Below are 25,886 nucleotides of genomic sequence, written 5' to 3' on the forward strand. Positions count from 1 at the left end.
TCGGGCACGACTGAGCGACTGATCTGATGTGATCTGATGGTTTATAGAATTTAGGACTTTAATGGTTTCTATATTTATGATAAAGGAGGAGTTAGTAAAATAGTTGCAAATTGTAATCAGTGTTTTAAAGAAAAACAAGGGACTGGGATAGAGAAAATGGAGGAAATGCAGACACATATACCTGCATGTATCCATATTTATATGTATATATGCATAAATGTGTATGTGTGTCTATGTGGTTACGAAAGGCCTTTCCAGGAGGAGATATTTAAGTTGGAAACCCAAGACTGCTAATGGAACTAACTCTGTAAAAAGTAAGGGAATAACTTTCTAGGTAAATGGAATTGAGTGGGAAAAGGCCTACAGGCCTTGAAGAGCAAGTTTGAGGAACTGGAAGTATAAAATCATATGAATTTTATAGGGAGTGAGGCTAGAGATGAATTTGAAGAGATGGGCCAGCGATGGATAGGTGTACTGGGTTCAGATGCTGCAAGTTCTGCAGAACCTTGAAGTCAGTCTTAAGGTAGTGGGAAGCCACTGAAGAGTTTTAAGCAAGAAACTGACATTATCTTTTGCTTCTTTATAGAGTGCTTTGGAACATAGTAGGCAGGGATGAGGGAGACCAGTTAGGCAGTTGTTATAGTTAGTAATCTAGGTAAGACGTAGAATGGTACTAATGGAGAGAGAATTAGAAAAATTTGCAGTATAATTTGGGAGAAGTCTCAACAGTATTTGCTAATATATTGCATGTAAAGGGTGATGGAATAACTATGTGATGGATGACTTCAAGCCTGCTGGTTGGAAATTAAATAGATTGTGGTAGATGTGCTTGATGTAAGTTCCATGAGGACTAAGTATATATTGACCTTCTAAGTTCACTAAGTTCACGTATCCTTAGCATCTAACATTTCCTAGCATTCACAACAACCTAGCCCGAAACAGGCACTCAGTAAATGTTCGTTGAATGAGTGAGTATCAATGACTGGCACAGAAAATAAGAAGAAAGGAACAAGGAACAGATTTGGTGGGCAACTCAGTAGATCAGTATTGAACTATTAAGCATTAGATATGTGAAACAACAGTAGCTATATACACACTATGAGTCCTGTCCTTTTATTTCAGCATCTGCACTTCCTATTGGCTATCCTCATAGGATATACTGCTTTCATATGTATAGGTCCTTGGATGCTGCTTCTTTATTTTTTGACATTTAAAAATTTCTAGTTGATTTGGTTAAAACATTTTTATTCTTCATAAAATTCTGAATGTCATTAAACAAATGTTATGAATGCTGACTTGATGCATAAAATAGTCTATAGAGGTATACTTTATCATGTCATATACCCTCAGTATATATGGGTATGTCTCTCTAAGGGGCAGTATTAAGGACTTGTTTAGCTTAGACTTGATAATATGTTTCACAACCTTTAGCCAGCATTTTAAAATACGGAAATTGCATTCAAAATTGTAACTCTGAACACTGGAAACATATTTCTGGCCCTGCCTCTGCCCATTTTAACTGAGCAGCCTATTGCACCACTACAGTAGTCCCACTGCCAACACGGTGCTTGGGGGCCAGTTCTAGCAAGGACTCTCTTGGGTTTCCAACAATTTGTTGTTTCCCTGTATCTGTTTCAGAGAAAGTAATTCTTGTTAGGAACCCGCTGGCTGTTATGAGTTAGAATGGAAAATAGACGTATAGCTTCAAATGTAGACTTTTTCCACTTTCTCTGTGTTTGTATTCAGGAATAAATTTAGTATTTCATGTTTAGGGCCCTTCTGTGTATTGTTTTCTTTGAATGAGGGAAATAGGTTCTATGACTAAAAAAAACAACAACATAAAACACCTTCAAATAAAGGACATGAAATGAACCTATACCTTAATATAAATGTGTGGTCTTTTTATTACTGATTCATAAGATTTTTTATTTTTAAAATTTAGGACCTTCTTAATAATTTCATCAAGACAACTGAGGGTAATATAATGAAGCAGACCATTTGCAGTTATTTAGATTGTGAGCGATCTTGTGAAGCTGACGTTTTAAAGAACACCAATTATAAGGTACTGTAATTATCAATCAACTGAGTGTTTTAAAAATGTAAAATTAAACTTAGGTGAAAATTGTTATATTATCATTCATCAAAATACTCTTTAAAAAGTACTTCATTTACTGTTTGTATACTTTTTGATAGCAGCCTTTCTGACCTGCATGAGATGGTACCTTACTGTGGTTTTGATTTGCATTTCTCTGATAATGAGTGATGTTGAGCATCTTTTCATGGCTGATTCATGTCAATGTATGGCAAAAACCACTACAATATTGTAAAGTAATTAGCCTCCAATTAAATAAATTAATTTTTTTAAAGTACTTCATTTAATTACAGCAATGCAGTTGAGAAGTTGTTTGACTCTCAAAAATCTCAAAAGCTTAGATTCACTGTGATCAGGAATTATTTATATCCCATGAGTCAATAAAAAAATGAATTAGCACAGAACCCCTGTTTGAGTTTCCTGAGCCATACAGCAAATTCCCGTTGGCTATCTATGTTACGTATGGTAATGTAAGTTTCCATGTTACTCTTTCCATACATCTCACCCTCTCCTCCCCTCTTATGTCCATAAGTCTATTCTCTATGTCTGTTTCTCCATTGCTGCCCTGTAAATAAATTCTTCAGTACCATTTTTCTAGATTCTGTATATATACATTAGAATATGATATTTATCTTTCTCTTTCTGAATTACTTCACTCTGCTGTATGGCTCAGGAAACCCAAACGGGGGCTCTGTATCAATCTAAAGGGGTGGTGTGGTGCGGGAGATGGGAAGGAGGTTCAAAAGGGAGGGGATATATGTATACCTGTGGCTGATTCATATTGAGGTTTGACAGAAAACAACAAAATTCTGTAAAGCAATTATCCTTCAATAATAAATTTAAAAAAATGAATTGGCTTTGCTAGTGCTTTTGTAATATTCACAAGTACAGTAGCTCAGGAGCTGTTTATCACCAATCTAAGGTCTGGTGATTGATGACAAAGAAGTTTTAGGGACTAATGCTATGGAATTGGGGCTGAAGGAAAAGAGAAATATAAAAGTTCTGATGAAGTGGGGCAGATAGCATGTTCAGCTACAAAGGTCACTCACTGAGTTTCTGATATTTTGTTGTATATCAACAAAATATTGTATACAGCATATGAAAAATATTAACTTATTCAAATTATTGCCTATTTTTTGTCTTTAATGATATAAAAATGATTTTTATAGTTCTTTGATTACCAGTGATCTGTTGATAAATTTTCAATGCCAAGCTCATCTAGTTATAGAATAATAAAAAGTAACCTAAGGTGATATTTTCTTTATCTACATGATTTCTTATCAACAGTTTTTACTCTTTTCCAGGGATTTTTTCAGTTAATGTGCAGTAAGAGCTGCTGTGTTTACTTCCATAAAATTTGTTGGAAAAAGTTCAAGAATTTAAAATATCCAGGTGAAAATGATCAGGTATTATATTTGTACTTCCTTTAAAACTTTACTAGAGCATATCCTCTTCTACTCTTTCCTGCTTTTTTATTCTTTCCCCTTCATTCCTTTCTGTTTACATCCTTCCTCTTCCTTTCTCGCTCCATTTTTCTTTCCCTATTCTCTCTGATACTTTTCTCCTCACTATTTGGTCATCATTACCGTTTATTAAACAGGTCTTTGTAGGAAATTCACATAAAGGACATAAAATCAAAGAATAGAAGTGTTTAATAAAAAGAAAGGACAACTGTGTAGTTTTAAGGGTAGAGAACAGTGATACATTTTATAGTCTTCAAAAATATATTTGTGTCATTGGGAATTCCCTGGCAGTCCAGTGGTTGGGGCTTGGTGCTTTCGCTGCCAGGCCTCAGCTTCAATCTCTGCTTAGGGAACTAAGATCCCACAAGCTGCACGGTGTGGCAAAAAAAAAAAACCAACAGAAAACCTTCAAAATATATTTGTATTACTTATATTTGCCTAAAATCATATAACAAAATTGAATTTTTTCCACTGAAATTAAAATAGAAATTGATTGCCTGAGTCTGTTACTTACTCTTTACTCTTTAATGAGGTAATAGCCATAAGTTGGGTCTATAATGTTTAATTCTAAAGTGTTTACATTGTGCAAACCACAGAAAATACTTATAAAGCAATTGTATATGGAGTTGAGTGTTCTGAGTTCAAGTCCAGATTGAGCCACTTACTAGGTTTTTTTTACACTAGGCTGAAACTCATTTTTCTAAGCTATAAAGTGAGGATAGTAATACCTACTTTATAAGGTTGTGAAGATTAACAGATAAACTTGTATTGTACATTGTAAAAATCATTATATAAGGCACAGTTATTCATTTTTTAAGCAGTATGTAAATACTTCTCACTTTCTTTGATTGTTAGGGCAATCGGTAGTGCTCAACTTTAGAAAGACCAGTAAAAGAAAACTAAGTAAGTTAACCAGATGAAATGGCAAGATCAGGATCAGAGGACTCAAATTTTTATTCTTTCTTTTCCACTGAAATCTTCACTTATCTAATAAAAATTCAGTATTTCTTTTTGCACTTATTGAATTTGTGTATGTTGCTTGAAGTTGCTTTCACTAGGAGCAGCAAATTCATTTTAGTTTATAATGTAACTATGTAAAGATTTTGAAATATTAATAGAAATGAGAGAGAAAAGTGTGATCATACATTTTAAATAGGAAATCCATTGGTACAAGTAATGGACTATCTTTGAACAGCTAACTCTCAAGTGTTTGTTCACATCTTTTGTTTTACTGTTTAGCAATATTTGCTTCTAACTTTATATAAATATAATCAGTTTTGCACATCAGTGGGTTTTTTCTATTTTTATTGTTCATATTATTTTATCTATTGATAATTTATTGTTGTTTTCTATTGGTAAAATTTATAGAGTTTTAGTGGAAAAAAATGTTTAAAGGAAGGATGTACGGGTGACATGGTAAGGATGCTGCAATGTGAGGTACCTGGAATTGTCAAAATTTTGGTGAGTATCTTTCTCTTGTTTTTCTTGCTTTCCTTCACTGGAATGATGTTTTTGACTTGGAACAGATTTGGGAATTATAATAATAGTAGCCTAGTCATATTCTCTTTGATGGTGACTGAGCTCTCTAACATTTTGTTGTGTTGATTTCTCTAAAGTAGTATTTAAGTGGTACTTAAAAGTAAAAAAAAATTTAAAAAATAAAACACACACACACAGAAACTGACAAAACAGGCCATGACCAGTGATGAAAGTCTATCATGCACAGAGGATGATAATCTAATTCTGTTCCACATATGGTTAAAAAAAATTTCAGAGTTTCTGAACCCTTTATAGTCTTGGTTTTGCTATTTCATTTTAATAAAATATCTTCTTGATTTTTTAGTTTATCAGTAAGTAAACCAAAATTTAAAAAATGTATGTATGTATTATGTTTAGGTGTGATCTTCTCTTTTAGATTTGGCATTTAAATCCTATGGCCATATAAAGTAGAACTGGTTTTTAAGATCAGCTCTACTATTTGACTGAGGTTGTTTATAGCTTGTTTCTTCTGTTTTATTTGTTGTATATTCACTATAGTTTCATTCTGTCTTCTTTCAAACATTAAAGCTAAGAAGTAACACTAAAGAATTTTGAAAATTGAACTACTTTAGGGCTTTTTTTTTCCCATCACTTGCAGTTTGAAGTTGTGAGAAAGGATGAATATATAACCATTGAAAATTTAGGAGCAAGGTAAGTTTGAAATTAAATATTCTACTTTTTTTTTTAGCATGTATGTATTTTTCAGTTGCTTCTTTCTGTGTTTTCTGTTACTTTTTGGTGCTTCATTAAATTGAAAGACAATATCAGTTGTGTGAAAAACTGTATCTAATTGACATTTGTTTACCCTTCCCCATCTCTTTGTAGACACTTAAATTCTAAAGAGGAAAAGAAAATTATATGGATGCTTTTACCTTAAGTATGAAAAGAATCCCTTCATGAAAACCAAACATATTTTTCTTAAAGTTATTTAAATTAGGTTGTTATAAAAAACTTTCTTCTAGCTTTCACAACTCATCCAGGCCTCCAGGCTCATCTGAGAATTAGAATCATTCTGTTTCTTAGATGAGAAAGCTGTATTGTTACTGTATATACTGCTCATATATCATATATAAGCAGAAATTCACTGAGCTATAAATTGTTTCTGTTGAAATTAGGAATTTCAATATAAAACTTACCCTAATCCATTGATTTTCTTTTCTTTTGTTTAAAATGTCTACCATTTTTTAATCTACCAGGATTAGACATTAATACCTGAGGCATCAATTTTCCCTGTGAGCTAATGAAACGCAAATCTTTATCTCTGCTTCAGATCTCACTCTCAAAACTCTAGGTCTATCTACCTGAATGCTAAATATTTCCATTTTTATTTTTCAAAAAGATCTATAGTTCAATATGCCCACAGTTAGATTCACAATATTTCTTCCCAACACTGCTATGTAACTTTTTTTAGGTCCAATTAATTCAGCTTCTTAAATATATTGTACATGCCTCCTTCTGCCCTTGTGCTTCTATTAAGCTAAATAAAGTTATTTTTCATTTGGAATTCTGAAATAGCTTCTATACTTGTCTTTCTGGCTCAGTCTTACCTTTCTTCAGTCTGACTGTTCAACAGTCTATAGAACTGTCTGTTCAGCCATTAAAATAGCTTTTTTAAAAGAAAATTGGAAATACTTCACTTCTCTGCTTGAAAATCTTTTAACAGACTTCTAGTTGTTCCTGGTTAAGTTCAGACTTATTAGCTTGGTTCTTTAAGACACTTTGGACCCTGCTATACTCACTGGTGTCTCTTGTCATTCTTTTCTTACTATATATGCAGCAACTATACTCAACTTGTTTTAGTTATTAAGTGTGCCATCTGTTTTACCTCTAGAATTTGCCCAGGATACTCCACTCCTTTGAATTTGGCTGGTTAAAACTTCTAGAAAGTCCTATTTACTTTGCATTAGGTGTTTCAATGACATAGTCCCTTTTTTTCTCCTATTAAAACATTTACTAAGTTCTGTTGTACTTTTATGGCTCTCTTTTCCATTTGACTATAGCCTCCACGAGGGCAAGAACTTTAACTTGCTTACTGGTATATTCCCAGAATGTAGCATAATGCCTGGCATATAGCTAGTACCCAATAGTTACATGACAGATGTGGAGATTCTGCAATGAGTGTGTTAGTTTTGTTTTGATAGGCAATTAACTTATTTGGAACTGAACTGCAAGGCTGTTTTTCTTGCCTAGTGGTTCCAGTTTCAATTCAGATCTTTTGTCTTTAGCTGAGCTGCTGTGAATGAGTGTTCCACATGTATGGTTCAGCTGTCAGTCAGAGACATGGCCAAAAAAATTGGGGGATCTCTTCTCTATTTCCTTTCTGGAATTCCCCCACACTCAACAGCCATGGCTCCATGGCTTCAATTTTTTGGTTCCTTTAACCAGGGAGACCTTTGTTTTCCTCTGTGTTATACTTGTGCCAAAGAATTGATGCTTTTGAATTGTGGTGTTGGGGAAGACTCTTGAGAGTCCCTTGGACTGCGAGGAGATCCAACCAATCCATCCTAAAGGAAATCAGTCCTGAATATTCATTTGAAAAGACCCTGATGCTGGAAAAGATTGAAGGCGGGAGGAGAAGGGGACAACAGAGGATGAGATGGTTGGATGGCATCACTGACTCAATGGACATGAGTTTGAGTAAACTCCGGGAGTTGGTGATGGACAGGGAGGCCTGGTGTGCTGCAGTCCATGGGGTCGCAGAGTCAGACATGACTGAGCGACTGAACTGAACTGAACTGAATGTTATACTTAGCCTCAGACTAAAAGCTCTAAAAGTGATAAACTTAATTTCATGTAGTTCTCTTCTCTTCTCTCTCAGCATATATGTATACCCTCTACGTTCAGTTTGTTTGGTTGGTTTGTTTCTTCCACTCTTTGGTGTCTTCAAGGAGTTGCTTTTTGAAATTTGTGTAAGTTTTATAGTTATTTTCTGTGGGAAAACCCTGGAATAATTGAACCTTATTATCAAAAGTGGAAGAACTACCTCATAAGGTTTTATGAATGAATGACAGAAATATTTGGTTGTTTTTTAACTTTAAAATGCTTTATTGTTATTAAAACATGCTTAAAGAAAAGCCCCAAAATGCTTTATTGTTATTAAAATATGCTTGAAGAAAAGCCCACAAAATATAAATACAGAGTTTAAAAAAGAATTATGAAGCATACAGTCTTGTGGCTTTACCGAAAGCACCAAATAGTTTTGTTAGTGCTCCAGAAGCACTCAGTTCTCCTCTTCCTAGGTAACTGTTGACCTGACTTTCACAGTAATCATCTCTTCACTTTCTTTATTAATATAAATGCATTTCTAAACACTGAATTTTTTTTATAGGTTAGGCTTTTTTAAGCTATAGTTCATATACAGTAAAATTCACTTAAAAAAATATACGTTTAAGTGAGTTTCTTTATATACAACCAGGTGACCACTACCATGATCAATAGCTCTTCGTCTTCCCTAGTCTTTATAAAATCTATTACATAGTCATTCCTCTTCAACCTCTAAATTCTGGTAACCAGTGATATGATTTCCATTCTGATTAATACTGCTTTTTGCTGATTATCCTCTAGTAGGAAGACCTGTAGCATCTGGATTTATTTTACTTAGTGTAATGATTTTGAGATTCTTCCTAGTTACTGCATGTATCAGTAGTTCAGTTTTCTTTGCTGCTGAGTAGTCTTCCTTTGTATAGATGTACCATAACTTATTTATCCATTTAACAATTGGTGACATTTGAATTGTTTCTGGTTTTTGGCTTTATATATAAGGCTGCTATAAATATTCATGGATTACTCTTTGTAGAAAGAGATGCTTTCATTTCTCTTGGGTAAATTCCTAGAAGCAGGATTGCTGAGTCATATGGTATGTGTTTAATGTTACAAGAAACTGCCAGACTGTTTTCAAAGTAGCTATACATTTTGTTATTTTCACCAGCATTGTAAGAGAATTATAGTTTCTCTGTATTCTGTTTAGCACTTGGTATTATTAAATTTAAAAATTTCAGCCATGTTAAAAGATATGTAATGGTATCTTATTGTGGTTTTAATTTGCATTTGCCTAAATTTTCAAAACTAGTTTTCTATTTTAGATCCTTTGCTTTTACATGGTAAATCTCAGAAACACCTTATAAATTTCTGTAGACTTCTTGCTGAGGTTTTGATTGCATTGAATTTGTAGGTCAGTTTGGGGATGATTTATATCTTAGCAATATTGAGAACGCCCATCCATGAAGATGGTGTATAATTAATTTCATTTAATTGAGTCTTCTTTGATGTTGCTCAGAAATATTTTGTAGTCTTCTGTGTACAGGCTTATAAATATTTTGTTAGACTATCCATGTATATTTGACTTTTTATGCTATTGTAAATGATAATTATAAAACTTCAATTTCTAGTTATTTCTATTATATAGAATTGATTTGTGTCTATTGAACTTATATCCTGTGACTTGCTACTTACTAATTCTAATATTATTTGTAGATTCTTTGAGGTTTTCTGTAAATGATTATACCATCTGTGCATAATGACAATTTTATTTCTTTTTTGCAATCTGTTTGCTCTTTGTTTATTTTTCTTTACATGTTGCATGAGCCAAGTTCTCTAGTACAGTGTTGAATACACTTGTGAGAGCAGACAGACATCTTAGTCTTTTCCCGATCTTAGGAAGAAGCCTTCAGTGTTTCACCATTTAGTATGTGGTTACCTGTAGAATTTTTACAGGTGTTCCTGTTTAGGTTGAAGAGATTCATTTCTCATGCTACCTCTCTGAAAATTTTTATAATGAATGAATAATGAACTAATGCTTTTTAGCATGCATTGAGATAATCATATGGTTTTGTCTTCTTTATTGTTAATCTGTTGAATTACATCAGTTTATTTTCAAATGTTGAATCATATGTGCCTTACAGGAGCAAATAGGTAATTGTCATGATCTTTATTTTATTTCATGTTGCTGCTTGTCTTTTAATTTCTAGCTTTATTGAGCTATAACTGGTATGTAATATTGTGTAGGTTTAAGTTATACAGTGTGAAGCTTTTATATATGTATAATATTCACATATATATGTTCATATATATATGTATATATATATATATGAAACAGTTACCACCGTAAGGTTAGTTACTATATCCATCACCTCATATACATTTTTTTTATGATGGGAATTTTTAAGATGTTTTGTTTTTTTGGCTGCACCTTGTAGCATGTAGAATGTTAGTTCCTCAACTCAGGATCAAACCTGCACCTCCTGCATTGGAAACATGAAGTCTTAATCAGTGGACTGCCTGGAAAGTCCCTAAGATCTACTGTCTTAACAACTTTCAAGTATACATTGTAGCATTGTTAATTATAGTCACATGATGTATTTTGGATCCCTGGTTTGTACCTTTTGACCCCTTTACCCATTCTGTTGTAGAAACCAGTACTCGAGAAACCAGGCACCACACTTGGAGAGTGGGAGAACTCAGGTCTATTATGCTGGGGGGCCCAGAGGAGTTAACACTCCGAACTCTGAGCCCCAAACAAAGGGGTTACAGAGTTTTTTATACATGGACAGGCATGATTAAATGGGTTTGCAGATTTGCAGGGGCTAGGGCGATTGCAAAGAGCAAAACAAGGGTGAGTGAGATAAGCTCCAGTTCCTAGTATTGTGAGTCCCTACTTTCTGAGACCTACATGATCTAGACTTTGCAAGGAGCAAGCTGGGTTACAGATGCAGAAGGAGCAGGAAGTTATGTAAAATTTTAATTTTTTCCTTTCATTTACCCCCTCTTGATGCTTCTATCACTTATTGTAGAAAGCATCATCTCATGTTTTGGTAGGACATTCAGAGCTCCCCATCATTTAGGGGGCTATATTGAGCTATTACCGTTTGTAACTTTATGGATTTAATCCAAGAGGTTATGAACTGACAATTACATTGAGAATACAAGGACCACAGAAGAGCACTGCAAAGAACATGAAGAGAGGACCTGTTAAAGGGAGAAGTCAAGATGCCCAGCTCCAGATATTGTTCTAATTACCCCAGAAATTAGCTAGTTTCTCTCTTTGTATGATTTATTCCCTTAGTGGTTGGGCCTTGCCCTTGACTATTTCTGATTGGTTTATAGCGTTCTTCAATTAAGAGATAGAGTCGTCTCTTTTCAGCTGTCAGTAGGTCTCAGTTCAGTTCAGTTCAGTCTCTCAGTTGTGTCTGACTCTTCGTGACCCCATGAATCATAGCATGCCAGGCTTCCCTGTCCATCACCAACTCCCAGAGTTTGCCCAAACTCTTGTGCATCGAGTCGGTGATGCCATTCAGCCATCTCAACCTCTGTCGTCCCCTTCTCCTCCTGCCCCCAATCCCTCCCAGCATCAGGGTCTTTTCCAGTGAGTCAGCTCTTCGCATCAGGTGGCCAAAGTATTGGAGTTTCAGCTTCAGCATCAGTCCTTCCAATGAACACCCAGGAGTGATTTCCTTTAGAATGGACTGATTGGATCTCCTTGCAGTCCAGGGGACTCTCAAGAGTCTTCTCTAACACCACACTTCAAAAGCATCAATTCTTCAGCTCTCAGCTTTCTTCACAGTCCAACTCTCACATCCATACATGACCACTGGAAAAACCATAGCCTTGACTAGACAGACCTTTGTTGGCAAAGTAATGTCTCTGCTTTTGAATATGCTATCTAGGTTGGTCATAACTTTCCTTCAAAGGAGTAGGCGTCTTTTAATTTCATGGCTGCATGCACCATCTGCAGTGATTTTGGAGCCCCCCAAAATAAAGTCTAACACTGTTTCCACTGTTTCTCCATCTATTTGCCATGAAGTGATGGGACCAGATGCCATGATCTTAGTTTTCTGACTGTTGAGCTTTAAGCCAACTTTTTTACTCTCCTCTTTCACTTTCATCAAGAGGCTTTTTAGTTCCTCTTTACTTTCTGCCATAAGGGTGGTGTCATAGGTCTAGCCCTTTCCTATTCTGTAAAACCACCTCAGCCAGGGAGTCTAGTTGGTCCTGTAATGAAAAGCACAGCAATAATACTGATTAGGGATAGAGGCCAGAGTTGACAATGAAAATCCATTGATATTTTGATAGCAAGATCCTCAAACTTCTGCCGTGCGTTGACCAGCCAGCTGCCAGAGTGTGGCTGGAGCAAGGCTGAAGAGTCCTCAAGCTTCTGCTGTGCATTGACTAGTCAGCTTCTGGAGTGACTAGAGCAGGGCTCAGCGTCCTTCATGGGTGAGGGCTGTTGTCTTTGGAACCAGACCTTGAGGAGGTTTTTTGGGGTCCCAAACTGTTTTCCAGGTGTCCTCATCAAGGAAGCTGCAGATTTCTTGACTCTGGTGTAGTGACTCTAAGGGATGACATCTGTAACTTTAACAGCAGTAAGGGTTGCCGGGATGACCATGTGAGGGCCTGTTCAAACTGGCTGAAGTGGTTCCTTCTTTAATCTTTAACCCATATCTCATCTCCTGACTGATAGGGATAAACCCAGTTGCCCAAAGGAATGGGTATCCTTTTTAAGGTTTCTTGGGCGATATGGCTGAAGACTTTTCCAGGGCCTGGAGGTGTCAGGACATCTCCAGGTCAGCTAGTTGTTGGTGGTCTCCCTTGAGCTTTTCTATTACTGGGGGCAGTCTCCTGTATAAGATCTCAAAGGGAGAATAGCCTGGGGACCTCAGGGTGCATTTATGGAGGGAGAGGAGAGCCCACAGAGTGATAAGGCAGCTTGTTCTAGCATTGTCTGGGTGTTTGCTGGGTGGATGGATATTCTTGTTGTACTACTACTTGGAGAAACAAACTTAACAAGAAAGTTAAAGATATATAGCCCAAAGATTAATAGATTAGGAAAGCTGTTGTGGGGCTAGCCAGGAGAACCACATCCAGACATTGGTTTGTGACATTAGTGCTTCTCTAGGCATGAGAAGATGCAAGAATTTGGACTCATAAAAATCTTTACCTAAAAACATCTGACTTATCTGAAGGCCTGTTTTCTGGGTTTTTCCCAGAGCATAGAGTGCCTTATTTTTTTGTCTCCATCCTGAACTCCTTTCAAGGGTGTGTTGAAGGTCAGCATTTTGTAGTGGTCATGATTTAATCTTTGTAGAGGCAGCTGGCAAGGGCCACCTTCCAGTCAGCAAGGTCCCTTCATAGCCACATACTTGGCCATATTTTTTGGGCATTTCATGGTCATTCTGTCCCACTTAGCTGGGAAGGTTCATTCCCAGATCTAACAAAGATTCCATTGAAAGGCCACTGAATGTGTTGTCACTAGACCAGGCCTTGTAAGTAGCAAAAGTCTCTGGACCATATCTGTCTTACTAGCCTCTTGGTCCAGGAAAATATTTTCTCTTGTTGTTTCTATCCATATCTAGAGTTACGTTATTACAATTATTGATCTCATATGAAACTGCATATCAGCATTTTATCACAGGCTTAGTCACACATTTGGTAACATAAGAGATACTCTTCTGAAGCAAGCTACATAGAAAATAATATAGTTAGCAGTTATTAGTAAGGTCACAAGCAAGAATTTAAGTCAAGAATTTTCACTGGGTATAGCCTGGTGTACCCCAGCTCATTTGACTCAGTTAAATGATTATAGCCAAGTTTTCATCTCCTGGTTGTATATCATGGAACATCTGATCTTTATGCAAAGACTGGTTATTGAGATAAGCTTTTAGAAACAATCTTAGAGTGTCCTTTTTAATAACTTAATTAAAACTTTTGGCAATATACCATAACAAGGAACTATCTCAGAAGTGAGTCTTAGAAGCATAGACCTTAATTAACAACACTACACTTAATATTCAGTGAAACATTTTTCTTCTTTTTTTTTTTTGGAGAACTCACTGTGAGGGCATTAACACTGTAGCCAGGTAAGGCTTTAACCCATGAAATAAAAATGAAGTCTGTCAGGGAGCTGGGAAAAGCCAAGAGGTCATCTTGGATTTCCCCTAGCCCTGGCTCTTTGATTTTGAGCTGTTGTTTATCTATTTTTAATTTCCTGATTTAGGAGCAGACTATTGCCATGTTTTAAGGACATCAGGACAGCAAAAATCTTAACTGTGAGGGTTTTTTTGTTGTTGAAGCAGAATGAACTTTGTCTACATGTACCATAATCTTAAATGATGTTTATTTACTTTATCAAAGTAACAAAAATATTTTAAAAACAAATATAACTCACTTAAATTTTTAGGCAAAGAAATTCATAATCTGTTATTTAAAGCTGCATTCTAAGAACTTTGTTCTCTAAATAGAAAGAAGACCAAATTCCAGTCTGGTACCGGCTTACTGTTAGTAACAAAATTTGTTTATTTGCTTAATCTTAGAAACTCTTTTCTATAAATCTTGAAGAACTAGCAGTATTTTTTTAAAGGCATGAGAATAAAACCATAGAAAGCATGTTTAAAATCCGATTCTATAGCAATTGACAAGGAAACCTGGTCATAACATTTTAATATGATAACTAGAATTATAATTGACCATATTTTATCAGGACATATCAGATCTATATGAATTTTACACAATTTTAGGATACCTATATTACTAACATCAACCATACAGTATAATCTGAAATGATTTATTACCCCTTCAACAGTACTTCCTTTGTGGCTCAGCTAGTAAAGAATCTGGCTGCAATGCAGGAGACCTGGGTTTGATCCCTGGGTTGGGAAGATCCCCTGGAGAAGGAAAAGGCTATCCAGTCCAGTATTCTGGCCTGGAGAATTCCATGGGCTGTATAGTCCATGGGATCGCAAAGAGTCGGACACAACTGAGCAACTTTCACTTCACTTCAACAGTACTTCCTATGTAATTTAACATGTCCAATGAACCCAGGTAGCTTAATAGCTCTTTGGGATGTCTCAGGGGCCCTCTGAAGCATCCCAAATTTATCTAGAAGTCAAGTTGTTTAGGAAGTTTTATCAATAAATATCAAAAGGGTTTATAATAGTCAGGTAGAATCGTGTAAGTCACAATAGTTATTCTTAGCCAAAGTTAACAAAAGATTTTAAAGGTAAATTTAGAACAGATCAATTAAGAGGTAAAGAAACTTAAATCTATTATTGAAAGTAGTTCAGCATCTCAAGAAAGTATGTCCTGTTAACAGAGAGAAAGGCCAAATTCAAGTTTTGTACCAGCTTACTTTAAACTCATTTAGGTGCACAGACTTTTTAGGGTCCATTTTCCACAAACCTTTTAATCACTCTCTGTAACAGCCATCTGTAAGTCAGACCTACTTTGTTTTCCCTTTATAAAATAAAATTTTATTTTTTATATCTTCTTTATTAAAAACATACACCTTACTTCCTTATTAGATTAGCAAACAAACATTAATACTAGATATTTAATATTGAATATTTCCCAGTTTATGTGAATCTGAAATTTATTTAGGTTAATTTTTCTTGTACTTAGAATTGTTTAATTTATAAGCACTCAATTTTCTTTAGCTCAATTAAATTAGAATGCATTTACAACTTAATATATCAGTAAAAAGACATACACTGAGACATACATAAATCCAGACAGACAGACAGAGATCTTATAGTTTTCTGTTTGAGATTTAAAATATCTCTTTGACCCCTTTTTTTTCTTTGCATGAAGTTCTAATTTGCCCAAGACTGAGGTCTCAGGCAGAGTGGGTTGTGTATCTCAAGGACATGGAAAGGGTTAACTTCAAGCTTTTTCCTTGGCAGGCCTTTTAACAAGCTAGTTATTTTTAACTGTATATGCAAAAAGAATTGGCTTTGCAGTTTCCAAAAAAAGTTTCTCTCACTCAGTTCAGTCAGCAATCACGCACTCACAACCATTCAGAGGCTATCACAATGCCTCCCTTCTCCTGAGTCCCCAGGTTTTCTTAACTGTTGCTCCCTTGCTGGGAGCCCCAAGGAGGTTATCAGTTACAATGCCTCCCTTACTCCCAAGTCCCCAGTTCTTCCTATCTAGTGTTCCCTTCCTGGGAGCCCAAGGAGGTGATTAGTCTCTTCTACCCGTTGGGGTAGGTTCCTGCCTGGGGAGCGACCCCAGAGCCTTACCTTATCCTGTGGCCATTCCTGGTGAGTTAGTCCATCCCTCCAATGAGTCCAGTCGGGGCTCGGCTGTCTGGAGATTTGGAACACCGGTCTGAAAGAGAACCTGGAATACCTTCAGGTAACATACTGCCACATTCATCTCTGGGTTCCTTGCCTCCAGCATGGCCGAGCCACCAGTCTAGTGGCCCAAGGGGCCAGTGTGGTTGGAATCTGACTGGGGCCTCCAGAAATGTTGCAGTAATAAGTACTCAAGAAACCAAGCACCACACTTGGAGAGTTGGAGAACTCAGGTTTATTATGCTGGGGGGCCCAGAAGAGTTAACACTCCAAGCTCTGAACCCTGAACAAAGAGGTTACAGAGATTTTTATACCCAGACAGGCATGATTAAGTGGGTTTACGGGTTTGCAGGGGCTAGGGTGATTGCAAAGAGCAGGACAAAGGTGAGTGAGATAAGCTCCAGTTCCTAGTATTGTGAGTCCCTACTTTCTGTGACCTATGTGATCTAGACATTGCAAGGAGCAAGCTGGGTTACAGAGGCAGAAGGAGTAGGAGGTTATGTAAAATTTTAACTTTTTCTCTTCACTCCCACCCCTGGCAATCACCAGGGGTGGTTTTGAGTTCAGGATTTTTCAGCTCCCACATATAAGTGAGATTGTACAGTATTTGTTTTTCACTGTTGGACTTATTTCACTTAGCATAATGCCTTCCAAGTTTACCCATTTATCACAAATGGTGGTATTCCCTTTTTATGGCTGAGTAGTATTCCGTAGTGTATATATATGCCAAATTTTCTTTATCCATTCATCCATTAACAGACACTTAAGTTGTTTTCCATGTTTTGGCTGCTGTAAATAATACTTCAGTGAACATGGGGATGTAGATGTCTCTGAGACAGAAATTGTATTTCCTTTGGACACATAAAATGAAGAAGTGTTAGTCACTCAGTCGTGTCTGACTCTTTGCAACCCCATGGACTGTAGCCTGACAGGCTCCTCCATCCATGGGATTCTCTAGGAAAGAATACTGGAGTGGGTTGCCATTTCTTTCTCCAGGGGGTCTTTTCAACCCAGGGATTGAACCTTGGTCTTCTGCATTGCGGGCAGACTCTTTACAGTCTCTAGGTTGCCTTTTCATTTTGTTAACTATTTCATTCAGTGTGCAGAAGCTTTTTAGTGTGATGTAGTCCCACTTAGTTATTTTTGCTTTTTTATATGTGCTTTTGATGTCATATCAGAAAATCATTGCCAAAATCATTGGCAATGTTGCTTTCCTCTTTACTTTCAAAGGTCTCTCTTTGTCTTTTACTTTTGTTAAATAAGTTATAATGCATCTCAGTGCAATCTTTTTAAGGTTCAACCCATTTGTGGTTCTTTGAGCCCTATGTATCTGAATGTCCATTTTGCACCTGAAGTTTAGGTAAGGGATATTATTTGTTTTAAATACTCTTCTGTCCCTTTTTCTTTCTTATCTCCTTCTGGGATTACCGTGCAATTGCACTCATCTCACACACTAGTAAAGTAATGCTCAAAATTCTCCAAGCCAGGCTTCAGCAATATGTGAACCGTGAACTTTCTGATGTTCAAGCTGGTTTTAGAAAAGGCAGAGGAACCAGAGATCAAATTGCCAACATCCGCTGGATCATGGAAAAAGCAAGAGAGTTCCAGAAAAACATCTATTTCTGCTTTATTGACTATGCCAAAGCCTTTGACTGTGTGGATCACAATCAAACCTGATCTGCCTCTTGAGAAATTTGTATGCAGGTCAGGAAGCAACAGTTAGAACTGGACATGGAACAACAGACTGGTTCCAAATAGGAAAAGGAGTTCATCAAGGCTGTATATTGTCACCCTGTTTATTTAACTTCTATGCAGAGTACATCATGAGAAACGCTGAACTGGAAGAAATACAAGCTGGAATCAAGATTGCCGGGAGAAATATCAATAACCTCAGATACGCAGATGACACCACCCTTATGGCAGAAAGTGAAGAGGAACGCAAAAGCCTCTTGATGAAAGTGAAAGTGGAGAGTGAAAAAGTTGGCTTAAAGCTGAACATTCAGAAAACGAAGATCATGGCATCCGGTCCCACCACTTCATGGGAAATAGATGGGGAAACAGTGGAAACAGTGTCAGACTTTATTTTTCTGGGCTCCAAAATCACTGCAGATGGTGACTGCAGCCATGAAATTAAAAGACTCTTACTCCTTGGAAGGAAAATTATGACCGACCTAGACAGCATATTCAAAAGCAGAGACATTACTTTGCCAACAAAGGTCCGTCTAGTCAAGGCTATGGTTTTTCCTGTGGTCATGTATGGATGTGAGAGTTGGACTGTGAAGAAGGCTGAGCGCCGAAGAACTGATGCTTTTGAACTGTGGTGTTGGAGAAGACTCTTGAGAGTCCCTTGGACTGCAAGGAGATGCAACCAGTCCATTCTGAAGGAGATCAGCCCTGGGATTTCTTTGGAAGGAATGATGCTAAAGCTGAAACTCCAGTACTTTGGCCACCTGATGCAAAGAGTTAACTCATTGGAAAAGACCCTGATGCTGGGAGGGATTGGGGGCAGGAGGAGAAGGGGATGACAGAGGATGAGGTTGCTGGATGGCATCACTGACTTGATGGACGTGAGTTTCAGTGAACTCCCGGAGTTGGTGATGGACAGGGAGGCCTGGCGTGCTGAGATTCATGGGGTCACAAAGAGTCGGACACGACTGAGCGACTGATCTGATCTGATATTGTTTCTCTTATCATTGTCCTATAAATCCCTTAAGCTTTATTTATTTGTTACATTCTTTGTGCCTTTTTCAGGAGCCACTGCAAGAAGGAATGTAGTCTGCCAAGATACAAGCACTGCTTGCTGTAATTTCTACCCCTCTTCTCTGTTTATCTGATACTCAGTGGTTGCGCTCAATAGATTTGCCTCAGTGATCCCTATGAGGCAAGACCCAAATGTAAGCCTCCTAGTAAGCCTCCGACAGTGCTAGGTTGCCAGATGCCTATATTGAGTTTTCCTTTTCTCACTGGAGAAACTGTAGACCCAGAGGGACCCTCTTGGTTCAGTGCTGTGCCAGCCTGGGAGACGGGTATGTGGTCAAAGAAGGACTGCTTTTCTAATCCTTTTAAGATAGCTCTGCTTTGTCTCTGTTGTCCAGGGAGATGCATCAGCCTCACAGTTGGGTTCTTGGATTTTCATAAAGGTGTCTTGTCTCTGGAGAGTTACTCGTTAGTCTTTTTTTTGTGAGGGAGACTGAAGTCTGGAATGTTCATGTTGCTGTCTTGATGATGTCATTTCATTGGTGTTGTTCAAAATATTATTCATGATGAGTTTTAATATGATAAGGCAGGCTTTATTCAGAACTTTCATGAGAGGCATAGAGACTACTGCTAAGGGTTTTGTAGTAGGGAGTGAGACTGAACAAGTAGGAATTTATAGTCAGGGAGAAGAGTGGGAATCAGTGGATGAAAAATTACTAAGAATCATCAAGGGTAATTCTTTGTTAAACCTACCTAATAGGACTCTTGCTGAAGTCAGGCCAGGATAATCAATGTTACCTGAGGGAATACGGAGGAGAGGAATTTGGTCTGATATCAAGAGTGACCAAATAACCAGTAGCGGATTCTGGCTAAAATTGACATAGCAGAATTCATCCTAATTTGGAGCTGTTGAGCACCTGAACAGGCATGGGGCCTAATTGAAAAAGCGTTTAAAAGGAACTGACTAGAGTTTGGTCTTAGAGAGAATCTTTGTCATTTGATTCAATTTTCTAGTATAATTAAAGGATTTCTGCCCTTTGCACCTAAGGGAAATTGATCCAAAGTTTGTTTGTTTGTTTTTGTAATATCTTTGTCTAGATTTGGTATCAGTGTAATGCTAGCCTCCTAAAATGAGTTTGAAAATTTTCCTACTTTTATTTTGTCAGAATGCTGCCTTGATACTATTTTATAAATGCTTTGAACTGTATAAAAGGCCAAAAAGATAGGACACCAAAAGATGAGTCTCCGAGATCTGAAGGTGTCCTATATGCTGCTACTGGGAAGAATGAAAGAGAATCACCAATAGCCCCAGAATGAATGAAGTGGCTGGGCCAAAGTAGATACAACACTCAGTTGTTGATGTGTCTGCTGTCAAAAGTAAAATCCAGTGCTGCAAAGAAAAGTATTGTACAGGAACCTGGAATGTTAGGTCCATGAATCAAGGAAAATTGGATGTGGTCAAGCAGGAGATGGTAAGAATAAACAACATCTTAGGAATCAGCAAACTAAAATGGATGGGAATGGGCAAATTTAACTTGGATGACCATTATACCTACTACTGTGGGCAAGAATCCCATAGAAGAAATGGAGTAGCCCTCATAATCAACAAAAGAGTCTGAAATACAGTACTTGGGTGCAGCCTCAAAAATGACAGAATGATCTTGGTTTGTTTCCAAGGCAAAACATTCAACATCACAGTAATCCAAGTCTATGTTCCTTCCACCAATGCCAAAGAAGTGGAAGTTGATCAGCTCTATGAAGACCTCCTAGAAGTAACGCCTAAAAAAGATGTTCTGTTCATCATTGGGGATTGGAATGTGACAGTAGGAAGTCAAGATATACCTGGAATAACAGGCAAGTTTGGCCTTGGAGAATAAAATGAATCAGGGCAAGGCTAACTGAATTCTGCCAAGAGAATGCACTAGTCATAAAAATACTCTTTTTTAACAACAGAAGAGACAGCTTTTCACATGGACATCACCAAATGGTTAATACCAAAGTCAAATTGATTACATTCTTTGTAGCCGAAGATGGAGAAGCTGTATACAGTCTGCAAAAACAAGACACGGAGCTGACTGTGGCTCAGATCAGCAGCTCCTCATAGCAAAATTCAGGCTTAAACTAAAGAAAACCGGGAAAAACACAACGCCAGCCAGGTATGACTGAAATGCTGTATGAATTCACAGTAGAGGTAACGAATAGATAAGGGACTGTTTCAAGGGACTAGATCTAGATAACAATGTGCCTGAAGAACTATGGACAGAGGCCTCTAATATTGTACAGGAGGCGGTGAACAAAACTATCCCAAAGAAAAAAAAAAAACAAGGCAGAGTGGTTAACTGAGGAGGCTTTACAAATAGTGGAAGAATGAAGAGAAGCAAAAAGCAAGGGAAAGAGGGAAAGGTACATCCAGTTAAATGCAGAGTTTCAAAGAATAGCTAGAAGAGAAAAGAAGGCCTTCTTCAATGAACAGTGTTTAATAATAGAAAAAGACAACAAAAGGGGAAAGACTAGAGATATCTTCAGGAAAATTGGAAATATCAAGGTAGCATTCCAGCCAAAGATGGGCACAATAAAGGATAAAAATGGTAGAGACCTAGCAGATACTGAAGAGATCAAGAAGAAATGGAAAGAATACATGGAAGAACTGTATAAAAAAGATCTTAATGAACTGGATTACTACGATGATATGGTTAGTCACCCAGAGTCAGACATTCTAGAGTGTGAAGTCAAGTGGGACTTAAGAAGCACTGTTAATAAAGCTAGTGGATATGGCGAAATTCCAGCAGAACTATTCAAATCCCTAAAGGACAGTGCTATCAAGGTGTTGCATTCATTATGTCAGCAAATCTGGAAGACCCAGCAGTGGCCAACAGGACTGGGAAAGGTCAATTCTTATCCCAATTCCCAAGAAGGATAGTACCAAAGAATGTGCTAACCATTGGACAATTCCACTCATCTCCCATGATAGTAAGATCATGCTTAAAATCATGCATGGTAGGCTTTAGCATTATGCAAACCAAGAACTTCCAGATGTCCAAGCTGGGTTTAGAAAAGGGAAAGGAACTAGAGATCAAATTGCCAACATTTGCTGGATTATAGAGAAAGCAAGGGAATTTCAGAAAAACATCTATCTCTGTTTCCTGAAATATAATAAAGCCTTTGACTGTGTGGATCATGACGAACTGTGGAAGGCTCCTAGAGAGATGGGAATACCAGGCCATCTTACCTGTCTCCTGAGAAACCTGTATGTGGGTCAAGGAGCAACAGTTAGAAGCCTATATGGAACAACTGATTGGTTCAAGGTCGAGACGGGAGTATGACAGGGCTGTCTGCTGCCACCCCGTTTGTTTAACCTATGTGCTGAGCACATCATGAGAAATGCCAGGCTGGATGAATTAAAGGCCAGAATCAAGATAGGAGGGAGAAACACCAACAGCCTCAGATATGTGGATGATACCACTCTAATGGCAGAAAGCAAAGAGGAACTAAAGAGCCTCTAGATGAGGATGGAGGAGGAGAGTGAAAGAGCCAGCTTAAAACTAAATATTAAAAAAACTAAGATAGTGGCATCTGGCCCCATTACTGCATGGCAAATAGAAGGGGAAAAAGGTGGAAGTAGTGACAGATTTCCTTTTCTTGGGCTCCAGAATCACTGTGGACAGTGACTGCAGCCATGAAATCAGAAGACAATTGCTTCTTGGCAGGAATGCGATGACAAACCTAGACAGTGTGTTGAAAAGCAGAGACATTACTCTGCTGACAAAGGTCCGTATCGTCAAGGGTGTGGTCTTCCCAGTGGTCACATATGGTTCTGAGAGGTAGACTGTAAAGAAGGCAGAACACTGATGCCTTTTAACTGTGGTGCTTTAGAAGACTCCCGAAAGTCCCTTGGATGGCAAGGAAATCAAACCAGTCAATCTTAAGGGAGATTAACCCTGTATATTCACTGGAAGGACTGATGCTGAAGCTGAAGCTCCAGTATTTTGGTCATCTGAGGCAAACAGAGGACTCATTGGAAAAGTCCTTAGTGCTGGGAAAGATTGAAGGCAGAAGAAAGTGGCAGAGGTTGAGATGGCTGAACGGCATCACCGATGCAATGAATATGAACTTGGGCAAACTCTGGGAGATGGTGAGGGACAGGGAGGCCTGGCGTGCTGCAGTCCATGGGGTCACAAAGAGACACAACTGGGCGACTGAACAACAACAACAATTTTATAAATGTTTTGAATGTTTACTCGAGAAGCCATCTGGACTGGAATTTTCTTTGTGGAATTTTCTTTTACATATTAATTAAAAATTTTTAAGAGATCAGTTCAGTTCAGTCACTCAGTCGTGTCCGACTCTGAGACCCCATGGACTGCAGCACGCCAGGCCTCCCTGTCCATCACCAACTCCCGGAGTTTACTCAAACTCATGTCCGTTGAGTCAGCGATGCCATCCAACCGTCTCATCCTCTGTCGTCTCCTTCTCCTCCTGCCTTCAATCTTTACCAGCATCAGGGTCTTCACAGATGAGTCAGTTCTTCGCATCAGGTGGCTAAAGTATTGGAGTTTCAGCTTCAGCATCAGTCCTTCCAATGAATATTCAGGACTGATTTCCCTTAGGATGGACTGGTTGGATCTCCTTGCAGTCCAAGGGCCTCTCAAGAGTCTTTTCCAACACCACAGTTCAAAAACATCAATTCTTCGGCGCTCAGCTTTCTTTATACTCCAACTCTCACATCCATACACGACTACTGGAAAAACCATAGCTTTAACTAGACGGACCTTGGTTGGCAAAGTAATGTCTCTGCTTTTTAGTATGCTGTCTAGGTGGGTCATAACTTTTCTTCCAAGGAGTAAGTGTCTTTTAATTTCATGGCTACAATCACCATCTGCAGTGATTTTAGAGCCCAAGAAGAGGAAATCTGTCACTGTTTCCACTGTTTCCCCACCTATTTGCCATGAAGTGATGGGACCAGATGCCATGATCTTAGTTTTCTGCATGTTGAGCTTTAAGCCAACATTTTCACTCTCCTCTTTCACTTTCATCAAGAGGCTCTTTAGTTCTTCACTTTCTGCCGTAAAGGGTAGTGCCATCTGCATATCTGAGGTTATTGGTATTTCTTCCGGCAATCTTGATTCCAGCTTGTGCTTCATCCAGCCCAGCGTTTCTCATGATATACTCTGCATGTAAGTTAAATAAGCAGGATGACAATATACAGCCTTGTCATCCTGCTTATTTAACTTGACGTACTCCTTTCCCTATTTGGAACCAGTCTGTTGTTCCATGTCCAGTTCTAACTGTGGCTTCTTGACCTGCATACAGATTTCTCAGGAGGCAGGTCAGGTGGTCTGGTATTCCCATCTGTTTTAGAATTTTCCAGTTTACTGTGATCCACACAAAGACTTTGGCATAGTCAGTAAAGCAGAAATAGATGTTTTTCTGGAACTCTCTTGCTTTTTCAATGATCCAGCGATGTTGGTAATTTGATCTCTGGTTCCTCTGCCTTTTCTAAATCCAGCTTGAACATCTGGAAGTTCACGGTTCACGTACTGTTGAAGCCTGGCTTGGAGAATTTTGAGCATTACTTTACTAGCGCGTGAGATGAGTGCAATTGTACGGTAGTTTGAGCATTCTTTGGCATTGCCTTTCTTTGGGATTGGAATGAAAACTGACCTTTTCCAGTCCTGTGGCCACTGCTGAGTTTTCCAAATCTGCTGCATATTGCATGCAACACTTGCAGAGCATCATCTTTTAGGATTTGAAGTAGCTGAACTGGAATTCCATCACCTCCTCTAGCTTTGTTCGTAGTGATGCTTCCTAAGTCCTACTTGACTTCGCATCCCAGGATGTCTGGCTCTAGGTCAGTGGTCACACCATTGTGGTTATCTGGGTCATGAAAATCTTTTCTGTATAGTTCTTCTGTGTAATAGACACATAGCTATTAAGATTATTTTTTCTTGAATGAGCTTTGATAGTTTGTCTTTTTCAAGGTGTTTGTCAATTTCATTCAAGTTATATATCTTTGCATAAAGTTATTTATAATATTCCCATATGATCCCTTTTTAATATCTGTAGATTCTACAGTGACGTCACCCTTTTAATTTCTGATGTTGGAAATTTGTGTCTTTTTTTGCTTGATCATTATGACTAGAAGTTTATCAATTTTGTTGATCCTTTCAAAGAATCAGTTCATTTCATTGATTTTCTCTAATATTTTTCTGTTTTCAATTCATTGTCTTTTGTTCTTAACTTTTGTTATACATCCTTGCTTCTGCTTGCTTTGGGTTCAGCTTTCTCACATTTTTATAATTTTTTAGAATGAAAGATTTCATGATTGATTTGAGACTTTTTTTTCTTTATAGAATATATAGCTTTCCTTTAGCATCACTGCTTTTGCTGTGTCCCATCCATTTTAATATGTAAGTTGTTTTTAGGTTTTTCAACTCAAATTATTTTCTAATTGTGTGTGTGTATAAGTATGGAAGTGTGTTAAATAATTGCCAAATATTTGGGGATATTTCAACTATGTTTCTATATATGAATTCCAATCTCATTCCCTGTGGTCACAGAATATATTTTCAAGCATTATAGCCTTAAAAATTGTGGAGACTTCTTTTATGACACTTAAATATTGTATATTTTGATAAGTGTCTCATTGCATTTGAACTATATCTGCCTTTGTTTAGTACCATGTTCTATTAATATACCAAGTTGATTTATTAGTTTTGTTTCAGTGTTTCTGTATCACTACTGATTATCTGTTTACTTTTTCTATCAATTACTAAGAGGGAAATGTTGAAGTTTGATGTCTATATATTGTCTTTTTCTATTGCCTATTAGTATATTTTTAAACTCTTTTCATTAGATACTACACACATATATAGGGTTACTTTCTTTTTTTCTTGATGATTTGAATCCTTTATCCTTATGTAAAAGGATATCCCTGATTATCCCTGATAATATTTTTGCTTTAAGTTTATTATCTGATATTTGTATAACTATTCCAGCTTTTAGTTACTGTTTGTGCGGCATAGTTTTTTGCAA

General features: G+C 37.5%; 1 protein-coding gene across 6 annotated transcripts in view; it reads left to right on the forward strand.

The window, feature by feature from the left end:
* Positions 1-25,886, forward strand: part of DZIP3 (DAZ interacting zinc finger protein 3) — a 131,686-nt gene that overhangs the window by 40,757 nt on the left and 65,043 nt on the right. For all 6 annotated transcript variants that reach the window (XM_070368858.1, XM_005905919.3, XM_070368861.1 and 3 more), the window contains 4 exons: positions 1,943-2,062; positions 3,397-3,498; positions 4,924-5,016; positions 5,693-5,745. In XM_070368858.1, coding sequence (XP_070224959.1) covers positions 1,943-2,062; positions 3,397-3,498; positions 4,924-5,016; positions 5,693-5,745 — 368 coding nt within the window. The remainder of the gene's footprint in view (positions 1-1,942; positions 2,063-3,396; positions 3,499-4,923; positions 5,017-5,692; positions 5,746-25,886) is intronic.

This window comes from Bos mutus, chromosome 1 (genome assembly GCF_027580195.1).
Source record: "Bos mutus isolate GX-2022 chromosome 1, NWIPB_WYAK_1.1, whole genome shotgun sequence".
NCBI classification, from domain to species: domain Eukaryota; kingdom Metazoa; phylum Chordata; class Mammalia; order Artiodactyla; family Bovidae; genus Bos; species Bos mutus.